Source organism: Salmo trutta, chromosome 22, assembly GCF_901001165.1.
Source record: "Salmo trutta chromosome 22, fSalTru1.1, whole genome shotgun sequence".
In the NCBI taxonomy this organism is placed as follows: domain Eukaryota; kingdom Metazoa; phylum Chordata; class Actinopteri; order Salmoniformes; family Salmonidae; genus Salmo; species Salmo trutta.
Window position 1 is genome coordinate 51,450,025 of NC_042978.1, and position 12,500 is coordinate 51,462,524.

The 12,500-nt window shown below is 45.6% G+C and overlaps 1 protein-coding gene across 1 annotated transcript in view; it reads right to left on the reverse strand.

The window, feature by feature from the left end:
- oca2 (oculocutaneous albinism II) overlaps nucleotides 1-12,500 on the reverse strand; it is a 172,973-nt gene that overhangs the window by 83,996 nt on the left and 76,477 nt on the right. Inside the window, exons 13-15 of the mRNA XM_029708344.1 lie at nucleotides 10,979-11,103; nucleotides 5,368-5,506; nucleotides 610-742 (exon numbers count right to left, since the gene is read on the reverse strand). Of these exons, the coding sequence (XP_029564204.1) occupies nucleotides 610-742; nucleotides 5,368-5,506; nucleotides 10,979-11,103 (397 nt within the window). The remainder of the gene's footprint in view (nucleotides 1-609; nucleotides 743-5,367; nucleotides 5,507-10,978; nucleotides 11,104-12,500) is intronic.

The following is a 12,500-nucleotide window of genomic DNA, read 5'->3' on the forward strand; positions in this document are numbered from 1 at the left end:
ACCAGATACTGGGCTATATAATGAACCCTGTTGACATAGCAGTTACTGTCTGCTGTGTTTTATAGATATCTGTCATGCAAAACTTAACCTTTGTGACCCATTCTATGTATCTGTGGTTTGTCAATGTACGTTGAAGGGGGTGAATCTTGGCTATAAAATATCTCTGTAGCCATTGTGTAATTACCTCATTCAATGGTTCATTCGAGAGAGTGAATTATTGAAGGTCAAAGAGGCTTTTGTAAAAGTATCTTTTAATAAAGTATTAAAGATGTACTTTTAACTCGGAATGGTGTGTTTGTAAATCTCTCTCATTTTTGTAATGCAGAAATTAGCCACCACATATGCTAGGCAGGAAGTTAGCATGCAGACAGTATCGTCAGCGGAGAGAGAGAGAGTGTCGAGTTAAACACACAGCGTTTGAATTTAGTTGGCAATTTAGTTGCCAATTTATTTGATCAAGCTATGGGGCCTGTTAATGTTTTGATGTTTCTCCGTAATACTTTGCCATCTAGCAATTTTATGAAGTTGGCTTTAGCTAGCCAGCTACACACAAACACACAGTCTCAAACAATCCCACACACACACACACACACACACAGACAGACTCACCGACGATCTCGCTGGACTCTTTGTTGTATAGCTTCTTGTTCCAGTAGAGCAGGCGAAGGAAAGGGAAGGAGGTGAGGAGGACTAGACAGATCCCCAGGAACATGTAGCCTGTGAAACTAGCAAAATCTATCCCCTGGAACAGACAGAGACAAACAGAGGTTAGAATAGGCTACTTCATTATATTTATTAGAGCTACTTAACTCTATTTATTAGAGCTACTTCATTCTATTTATTAGAGCTACTTAACTCTATGTATTAGAGCTACTTCATTCTATGTATTAGAGCTACTTCATTCTATGTATTAGAGCTACTTCATTCTATGTATTAGAGCTACTTCATTCTATGTATTAGAGCTACTTCATTCTATGTATTAAAGCTACTTCATTCTATGTTTTGGAACTAGACTTCTTCATTCTACAGTTGAAGTGGGAAGTTTACATCCACTTAGTTTGGATTCATTAAACCTCGTTTTTCAACCACTCCACAAATTTCTTGTTAACAAACTAAAGTTTCGGCAAGTCGGTTAGGACATCTACTTTGTGCATGACACAAGTAATATTTCCAACAATTGTTTACAGACAGATTATTTCACTTATCATTCACTGTATTACAATTCCAGTGGGTCAGAAGTTTCCATACACTAAGTTGGTTGTGCATTTAAACATCTTGGAAAATTCCAGATAACTATGTAATGGCTTTAGAAGCTTCTGATAGGCTAATTGACATAATTTGAGTCAATTGGAGGTGTACCTGTGGATGTATTTCAAGGCCCACCTTCAAACTCAATGCCTCTTTGCTTGACATCATGGGAAAATCTAAAGAAATCAGCCAAGACCTCAGAAAATAATTGTAGACCTCCACAAGTCTGGTTCATCCTTGGGAGCAATTTCCAAACGCCTGAAGGTACCACGTTCATCTGTACAAACAATAGTACGCAAGCATAAACACCATGGGACCACGCAGCCGTCATACCGCTCAAGAAGGAGACGCGTTCTGTCTCCTAGAGATGAACGTACTTTGGTGCGAAAAATGCAAATCAATCCCAGAACAACAGCAAAGGACCTTGTGAAGATGCTGGAGGAAACAGGTACAAAAGTATCTATATCCACAGTAAAACGAGTCCTATATCGACATAACCTGAAAGGCTGCTCAGCAAGGAAGAAGCCACTGCTCCAAAACCGCCATAAAAAAGCCAGACTACGGTTTGCAACTGCACATGGGGACAAAGATCGTACTTTTTGGAGAAATGTCCTCTGGTCTGATGAAACAAAACAGAACTGTTTGGCCATAATGACAATTGTTATGTTTGGAGGAAAAAGGGGGAGGCTTGCAAGCCGAAGAACACCATCCCAACCATGAAGCACGGGGGTGGCAGCATCATGTTGTGGGGGTGCTTTGCTGCAGGAGGGACTGGTGCACTTTACAAAATAGATGGCATCATGACGTAGGAAAATTATGTGGATATACTGAAGCAACATCTCAAGACATCAGTCAGGAAGTTAAAGCTTGGTCGCAAATGGGTCTTCCAAATGGACAATTAACCCAAGCATACTTCCAAAGTTGTGGCAAAATGGCTTAAGGACAACAAAGTCAAGGTATTGGAGTGGCCATCACAAAGCCCTGACCTCAATCCCATAGAAAATTTGTGGGCAGAACTGAAAAGGTGTGTGCGAGCAAGGAGGCCTACAAACCTGACTCAGTTACACGAGCTCTTTCAGGAGGAATGGGCCAAAATTCACCCAACTTATTGTGGGAAGCTTGTGGAAGGCTACCTGAAACGTTTGACCCAAGTTAAACAATTGAAAGGCAATGCTACCAAATACTAATTGAGTGTATGTAAACGTCTGACAAACTGGGAATGTGATGAAAGAAATAAAAGCTGAAATAAATCATACTCTCTACTATTATTTTGACATTTCACATTCTTTAAATAAAGTGGTGATCCTAACTGACCTAAGACAGGGGATTTTACTAGGATTAAATGTCAGGAATTGTGAAAAATGGAGTTTAAATGTATTTGGCTAAGGTGTATGTAAACTTCCGACTTCAACTGTAAGTATTCAGACCCTTTACTCAGTACTTTCTTGAAGTACCTTTGGCAGCGATTACAGCCTTGAGTCTTCTTGGGTATGATACTACAAGCTTGGCACACCTGTATTTGGGGAATTTCTCCCTTTCTCCTCTGCAGATCCTCTCAAGATCTGTCAGGTTGGATGGGGAGCGTCGCTGCACAGATATTTTCAGGTCTCTCCAGAGATGTTCGATAGGGTTCAAGTCCGGGCTCTGGCTGGGCAACTCGAGGACATTCAGAGACTTGTCCCAAAGCCACTCCTGTGTTGTCTTGGCTGTGTGCTTAGGTCCGTTGTCCTGTTGGAAGGTGAACCAGAGAATCTTGTTTCTCATGGTCTGAGTTTCTTTAGATGCCTTTTGGTAAACTCCAAGCAGGCTGTCATTTGCCTTTTACTGAGGACTGGCTTCGTCTGGCCACTCTACCATAAAAGCCTGATTGGTAGAGTGCTGCAGAGATGGTTGTCCTTCAGGAGTTCTGTCAGCGTGACCATCGGGTTCTTGGTCACCTTCCTGAACAAGGCCCTTCTCCCCCGATTGCCTAGTTTGGCCGGGCGGCCAGGTCTATGTAGAGTCTTAGTGGTTCCAATCTTCTTCCATTCAAGAATGATGGAGGCCACTGTGTTCTTGGGGACCTTCAATGCTGCAGACATTTTTTGGTACCCTTCCCCAGATCTGTACATCGACTCAATCCTGTCTCGGGGCTCTACGGACAATTCCTTCAACCTCATGGCTTGGTTTTTGCTCTGATATGCACTGTCAACTGTGGGACCTTTATATAGACAGGTGTGTGCCTTTCCAAATCATGTCCAATCAATTGAATTTACCACAAGTGGACTCCAATCAAGTTGTAGAAACATCTCAAGGATGATCAATGGGAACAGGATGCACCTGAGCTCAATTTTGAGAGTCATTGCAAAGGGTCTGAATAAGTTATTTCTGTTTTTTTACTTTCAATACATTTGCAAACATTTCTAAAAACCTGTTTACGCACTGGTGTATTGTATGTAGGTTGATTACTTACATTTTTAAAAGTCCATTTTAGAATAAGGCAGTAACATAATAAAATGTGGAAAAGGTCAAGGGGGTCTGAATACTTTCCAAATGCACTGTATTGTACCTGGCTTCACATATCTATACCACTGCCTTGTTAGCTGGCTTCACATATCTATAACACTGCCTTGGAACCTGGCTTCACATATCTATACCACTGCCTTGTTACCTGGCTTCACATATCTCTACCACTGCCTTGTTACCTGGCTTCACATATCTATACCACTGCCTGTACCAGTACCAGTACCAGTCAAAGGTTGCATGATCGAATCCCCGAACTGACGAGGTAAAAATCTGTCGTTCTGCCCCTTGAACAAGGCAGTTAACCCCACTGTTCCTAGGCCGTCATTGTAAATAAGAATTAGTTCTTTTAACTGACTTGCCCTAGTTAAATAAAAGGTTAAAAATAAAAGTTTAAATAAAAACGCAGTGAAAGGAATCCAGGAACCCAAAATGATTTAAGTGGTCGTAGCTCTCAAGACATCTCTTAATAACAACGTCTTAACAACAGACCGGTTGTACCGAAGACAATAAAGTTGGTTAACGGATTCATATTTACTTGTCTGAGGTAAGAGCCTTGGGAATATAGGACCCTTTATAATGAATTATAGGTGCTGGTCTGTAACGCCCTGGCCATAGAGAGGGGTTTTTAAGTTCTCTATTTTGGTTAGGCCAGGGTGTTACATTGGGTGGGCGTTCTATGTTTATTTTTCTATGTTGGTTTGTTTCTTTGGTTTCGGCCGTGTATGGCTCTCAATCAGGAACAGCTGTAGTTCGTTGTTGCTGATTGGGAGTCATACATAGGCAGCCTGTTTTTCCTTTTGGGGGGTTTTGTGGGTGATTGCTTTCTGTTTCGTTGTGAGTACCTGACAGGACTGTCGGCTGTCGTTTTTTTGTTTATTTGTATATTTTCGGTTGATTAAAATCTTGAATATGAATGCACATCCTCCGCCGTGCCTTGGTCTCATTGCGACGACATCATACGTGTCCATCACACCAGTTACCCAAAGCAGAGAAGAGCAATTGAGACTTGCGATTCAAGTTTCTAAATTGTTCAGTACTGTCCATCTTCTATATGTTATGAAGCTCATCTTTGTGTATAGTCAAGATCTCAGAACCAACGACTGTAAGTCCCCTTCACCAGGTGCCTGTCTGATAGTTCACAACCAGTCTGCAAGTTCAAGGCCCGACCCAGTGAGTCCACACACTGACTTAAACCTGGAGGTAAGTTCACAGTAAGTCTGTGTCCCGAATATTCCCTATATCAGAATCAGTATATCTACAGACACTGGTGAAAAAAAATAGTCAACAATAGTGCACTATATAGGGAATAGGGTGCAGGCCCTGGTCAATAGTAGTGCTCTATATAGGGAATAGTGTGTAGGCCCTGGTCAATAGTAGTGCACTATATAGGGAATAGGGTGCAGGCCCTGGTCAATAGTAGTGCTCTATATAGGGAATAGGGTGCAGGCCCTGGTCAATAGTAGTGCACTATATAGGGAATAGGGTGCAGGCCCTGGTCAATAGTAGTGCACTATATAGGGAATAGGGTGCAGGCCCTGGTCAACAATAGTGCTCTATATAGGGAATAGGGTGCCATTTGGGACGCATATCTAAGACTTGATAACAGCGTCTTACACTTTTCCGTAGGTCCTGGTTGGAGACGATGATAACGTTGGGTGGATCTCCGACCGCTGTTGCCGCTCCGCCGATGTTGGTGAAGATCACCTCGGCAATCAGGACATGTCTGGGGTCAAGGTTCAGGACCTCACATAACCTACAGGAACCAGAAAGGGGGGGGGGGGGAAAGAGAGAGAGAAAAAAAACAATTTAGATAGCATAAACAACATTGTAATTACAACCTATATTTACAACCTGTTTTGTTTTCCCTTTCGTACTTCGTACTACTTGCACATTGTTACAACGCTGTACATAATCAATAATATATTACATTTGAAATGTCGATATTCTATTAAAAACTTTTGTGAGTGTAATGTTCTTTTAACACTGCTGCTACTCACTGTTTGTTATCTATGCATTCTCATGTCGGCCCCACCTACACGTGCAGATTACCTCAACTAACCTGTACCCTTCCACATTGACCCTGTACCGTAATACCCTGTATATAGCCTCCACATTGACTATGTACCGGTACCCCCTGTATATAGCCTCCACATTGACTCTGTACCGTAATACCCTGTATATAGCCTCCACATTGACTCTGTACAGGTACCCCCTGTATATAGCCTCCACATTGACTCTGTACCGTAATACCCTGTATATAGCCTCCACATTGACTCTGTACCGTAACACCCTGTATATAGCCTCCACATTGACTCTGTACCGTAATACCCTGTATATAGCCTCCACATTGACTCTGTACCGTAATACCCTGTATATAGCCTCCACATTGACTCTGTACCGGTACCCCCTGTAAATAGCCTCCACATTGACTCTGTACCGGTACCCCCCTGTATATAGCCTCCACATTGACTCTGTACCGGTACCCCCTGTATATAGCCTCCACATTGACTCTGTACCGTAATACCCTGTATATAGCCTCACATTGACTCTGTACGGTACCCCCTGTATATAGGCCCTCCACATTGACTCTGTTACCGGTATTCCCCCTGTATATAGCCTCCACATTGACACTCTGTACCGGTTACCCCCTGCTATATAGCACTCCACATGACTCTGTACCGGTAATCCCCATGTATTTATAGGCCTCCCACATTGACATCTGTTACCGGTACACCCTGTATATAGGCCTTCCACATTGACTTTCCCTGTACCGGTAACCCCTGTATATAGCCTCCACATTGACTCTGTACTGGTACCCCCTGTATATAGCCTCCACATTGACTCTGTACCGGTACCCCCTGTATATAGCCTCCACATTGACTCTGTACGGTACCCCCCTGTATATAGCCTCCACATTGACTCTTGTACGGTACCCCCTGTATATAGCCTCCACATTGACCTCTGTACCGGTACCCCCTGTATATAGCCTCCACATTGACTCTGTACCGGTACCCCCTGTATATAGCGTCCACATTGACTCTGTACCGGTACCCCCTGTATATAGCCTCCACATTGACTCTGTACCGGTACCCCCTGTATATAGCCTCCACATTGACTCTGTTCCGGTACCCCCTGTATATAGCCTCCACATTGACTGTGTACTGGTACCCCTGTATATAGCCTCCACATTGACTCTGTACCGGTAACCCCTGTATAGCCTCCACACTGACTCTGTACCGGTACCCCTGTATATAGCCTCCAACATTGACTTGTACCGGTACACCCTGTATATAGCCTCCACATTGACTCTGTACCGGCACCCCTGTATATAACCTCCACATTGACTCTGTACCGGTACCCCTGTATATAGCCTCCACATTGACTCTGTACCGGTACTCCCTGTATATAGCCTCCACATTGACTCTGTACCGGTACCCCCTGTATATAGCCTCCACATTGACTCTGTACCGGTACCCCTGTATATAGCCTCCACATTGACTCTGTACCGGTACCCCCTGTATATAGCCTCCACATTGACTCTGTACCGGTACCCCCTGTATATAGCCTCCACATGACTCTGTACCGGTACCCCCTGTATATAGCCTCCACATTGACTCTGTACCGGTACCCCTGTATATAGCCTCCACATTGACTCTGTACCGGTACCCCTGTAATAGCCTCCACATTGACTCTGTACCGGTACCCCCTGTATATAGCCTCCACATTGACTCTGTACCGGTACTCCTGTATATAGCCTCCACATTGACTCTGTACCGGTACCCCTGTATATAGCCTCCACATTGACTCTGTACCGGTACCCTGTATATAACCTCCACATTGACTCGGTACGGGTACCCCCTGTATATAGCCTCCACATTGACTCGTACCGGTACCCCTGTATATAGCCTCCACATTGACTCTGTACCGGTCCCCTGTATATAGCCTCCACATGACTCTGTACCACGGTACCCCCTGTATATAGCCTCCAACATTGACTCTGTACCGGGTACCCCCTGTATATAGCCTCCACATTGACTCTGTACCGGTACACCCTGTATATAGCCTCCACATTGACTCTGTACCGGTACCCCCTGTATATAGCCTCCACATGTACTCTGTACCGGTACACCTGTATATACCTCCACATTGACTCTGTACCGGTACCCCCTGTATATAGCCTCCACATTGACTCTGGTACGGTTACCCCCCCCTGTATATAGCTCTCACATTGACTCTGTACCGGTACCCCCTGTATATAGCCTCCACATTGACTCTGTACCGGTACCCCCTGTATAATAGCCTCCACATTGACTCTGTCCGGTACCCCCCTGTATATAGCCTCCACATTGACTCTGTACCGGTACCCCCTGTATATAGCCTCCACATTGACTCTGTACCGGTACCCCCCTGTATATAGCCTCCACATTGACTCTGTACCGGTACCCCCTGTATATAGCCTCCACATTGACTCTGTACCGGTACCCCCTGTATATAGCCTCCACACTGACTCTGTACCGGTACCTCTTGTATATAGCCTCCACACTGACTCTGTACCGGTACCCCCTGTATATAGCCTCCACATTGACTCTGTTCCGGTACCCCCTGTATATAGCCTCCACATTGACTCTGTTCCGGTACCCCCTGTATATAGCCTCCACATTGACTGTGTACTGGTACCCCCTGTATATAGCCTCCACATTGACTCTGTACCGGTAACCCCTGTATATAGCCTCCACACTGACTCTGTACCGGTACCCCCTGTATATAGCCTCCACATTGACTCTGTACTGGTACCCCCTGTATATAGCCTCCACATTGACTCTGTACCGGTACCCCCTGTATATAGCCTCCACATTAACTCTGTACCGGTACCCCCTGTATATAGCCTCCACATTGACTCTGTACCGGTACCCCCCTGTATATAGCCTCCACATTGACTCTGTACCGGTACCCCCTGTATATAGCCTCCATACTGACTCTGTACCGGTACCTCCTGTATATAGCCTCCACATTGACTCTGTACCGGTACCCCCTGTATATAGCCTCCACATTGACTCTGTACTGTAACACCCTGTATATAGCCTCCACATTGACTCTGTACTGTAACACCCTGTATATAGCCTCCACATTGACTCTGTACCGGTACCCCCTGTATATAGCCTCCACATTGACTCTGTACCGGTACCCCCTGTATATAGCCTCCACACTGACTCTGTACCGGTACCCCCTGTATATAGCCTCCACATTGACTCTGTACTGGTACCCCCTGTATATAGCCTCCACATTGACTCTGTACCGGTTCCCCCTGTATATAGCCTCCACATTGACTCTGTACCGGTACCCCCTGTATATAGCCTCCACATTGACTCTGTACTGTAACACCCTGTATATAGCCTCCACATTGACTCTGTACTGTAACACCCTGTATATAGCCTCCACATTGACTCTGTACCGGTACCCCCTGTATATAGCCTCCACATTGACTCTGTACCGGTACCCACTGTATATAGCCTCCACACTGACTCTGTACCGGTACCCCCTGTATATAGCCTCCACATTGACTCTGTACTGGTACCCCTGTATATAGCCTCCACATTGACTCTGTACCGGTTCCCCCTGTATATAGCCTCCACATTGACTCTGTACCGGTACCCCCTGTATATAGCCTCCACATTGACTCTGTACTGTAACACCCTGTATATAGCCTCCACATTGACTCTATACTGTAACACCCTGTATATAGCCTCCACATTGACTCTGTACTGGTACCCCCTGTATATAGCCTCCACATTGACTCTGTACCGGTACCCCCTGTATATAGCCTCCACATTGACTCTGTACCGGTACCCCCTGTATATAGCCTCCACATTGACTCTGTACCGGTACCCCCTGTATATAGCTTCGTTATCGTTATTCTTATTGTGTTATTTTTTTGTATTATTTTTTATTTTCATCTATTTGGTAAATATTTTCTAACTCTTGTTGAACTGCACTGTTGGTTAAGGGCTTGTAAGTAAGACTTTCACTGTAAGGTCACCAATTGTTGTATTTGGTGCACGTGACTAATAAAGTTTGATTTGATTTGATTCCCTTTTGTTTTTTGTCTATTCCATTTGCTTTGGCGATGAAAACGTTTGTTTCCCATGACAATAAATAACTTTAAATTGAATTGTAAAAGAAAGAGGAGAGAGAGAGAGGAGAGAGAGAGAGAGGAGAGAGAGAGAGAGGAAAGAGAGAGAGAGAGAGAGAGAAAAAGAGAGAGACAGCGAGAGAGAGGGGAGGGAGAGAGGTAGAGAGAGAGAGAGAGAGAGAGAGAGAGAGAGAAAGAAGGGGAAGGGAGAGAGAGAGAGAGAGAGAGAGAGAGAGGGGAAGGGAGAGAAGGGAGGGAGAGAGTTAGAGAGGGGAGTAGCGTGTTGTAAACAGCAGACACCAGTGAACGCTTGAGAAGCTACATCAGGCATGCAGAGCAGGTCTGGGTTGATGATGGGGACCTGATAGCGACAGGCCACTGGGGAGGGACTTCAATACCTTTCTCTACCAATGGGCTTTGAGAAGGACGCGATAAGTGTGCAATGCAGATTGTTCCTATGTTTACAGTGTGGGTTTATCATGCAATGGTGACAGCTATGGGTTTACACTGTACCTGATGGTGACAGCTGTACCTGATGGTGACAGCTATGGGTTTACACTGTACCCGATGGTGACAGCTGTACCTGATGGTGACAGCTGTGGGTTTACACTGTACCCGATGGTGACAGCTGTACCTGATGGTAACAGCTGTACCTGATGATGACAGCTATGGGTTTACACTGTACCTGATGGTAACAGCTGTACCTGATGGTGACAGCTGTGGGTTTACACTGTACCCGATGGTGACAGCTGTACCTGATGGTAACAGCTGTACCTGATGATGACAGCTATGGGTTTACACTGTACCTGATGGTGACAGCTATGGGTTTACACTGTACCTGATGGTGACAGCTGTACCTGATGGTGACAGCTGTGGGTTTACACTGTACCTGATGGTAACAGCTGTACCCGATGGTAACAGCTGTACCCGATGGAAACATCCGTACCCGATGGTAACACTGTACCCGATGGTAACAGCCGTACCCGATGGTAACAGCCGTACCCGATGGTAACACTGTACCCGATGGTGACAGCTGTACCTGATGGTAACAGCCGTACCCGATGGTAACACTGTACCCGATGGTGACAGCTGTACCTGATGGTAACAGGAGTGAAGAGCATCATAGTAGTGACGTTGTCCAGGAAGGCAGACAAGATGGCTGCTATGAGACACAGGATGATGATCATGGGCCAGACCTTTCCTCTGGACAGCTGGTAGGCCTGGAGGGGGGAGAGGAGACATGTTAAAGATTCACTAAATTACATTACACCGAAAATATCCACTAAATATGATTTAACCTAAATGTTCACTACATGAGGGTGGAGTGAGGATGAGGGTGGAGAGAGGATGAGAGGATGAGGGGATGAGGGGATGAGGGGATGAGGGTGGAGAGAGGATGAGGGGATGAGGGGATGAGGGCGGAGACAGGATGAGGGGATGAGGGGATGAGGGGATGAGGGTGGAGACAGGATGAGGGGATGAGGGTGGAGACAGGATGAGGGGATGAGGGGATGAGGGGATGAGGGGATGAGGGTGGAGACAGGATGAGGGGATGAGGGTGGAGACAGGATGAGGGGATGAGGGGATGAGGGTGGAGACAGGATGAGGGGATGAGGGGATGAGGGTGGAGAGAGGATGAGGGGATGAGGGGATGAGGGGAGGATGAGGGGATGAGGGGATGAGGGGATGAGGGGATGAGGGTGGAGAGAGGATGAGAGGATGAGGGGATGAGGGTGGAGAGAGGATGAGGGTGGAGAGAGGATGAGGGGAGGATGAGGGGATAACAGTGGTTAGACCTACTGGAAGGTAACATTTAGAGTCATTCAGGACAGTGGTTAGACCTACTGGAAAGTTAGAGTCATTCAGGACAGTGGTTAGACCTACTGGAAGGTTAGAGTCATTCAGGACAGTGGTTAGACCTACTGGAAGGTTAGAGTCATTCAGGACAGTGGTTAGACCTACTGGAAGGTTAGAGTCATTCAGGACAGTGGTTAGACCTACTGGAAGAGAACATTTAGAGTCATTCAGGACAGTGGTTAGACCTACTGGAAGGTTAGAGTCATTCAGGACAGTGGTTAGACCTACTGGAAGGTTAGAGTCATTCAGGACAGTGGTTAGACCTACTGGAAGGTAACATTTAGAGTCAATCAGGACAGTGGTTAGACCTTCTGGAAGGTTAGAGTCATTCAGGACAGTGGTTAGACCTACTGGAAGGTTAGAGTCATTCAGGACAGTGGTTAGACCTACTGGAATGTTAGAGTCATTTAGGACAGTGGTTAGACCTACTGGAAGGTAACATTTAGAGTCATTCAGGACAGTGGTTAGACCTACTGGAAGGTTAGAGTCATTCAGGACAGTGGTTAGACCTACTGGAAGGTTAGAGTCATTCAGGATAGTGGTTAGACCTACTGGAAGGTTAGAGTCATTCAGGACAGTGGTTAGACCTACTGGAAGGTAACATTTAGAGTCATTCAGGACAGTGGTTAGACCTACTGGAAGGTTAGAGTCATTCAGGACAGTGGTTAGACCTACTGGAAGGTTAGAGTCATTCAGGATAGTGGTTAGACCTACTGGAAGGTTAGAGTCATTCAGGACAGTGGTTAGACCTACTGGAAGG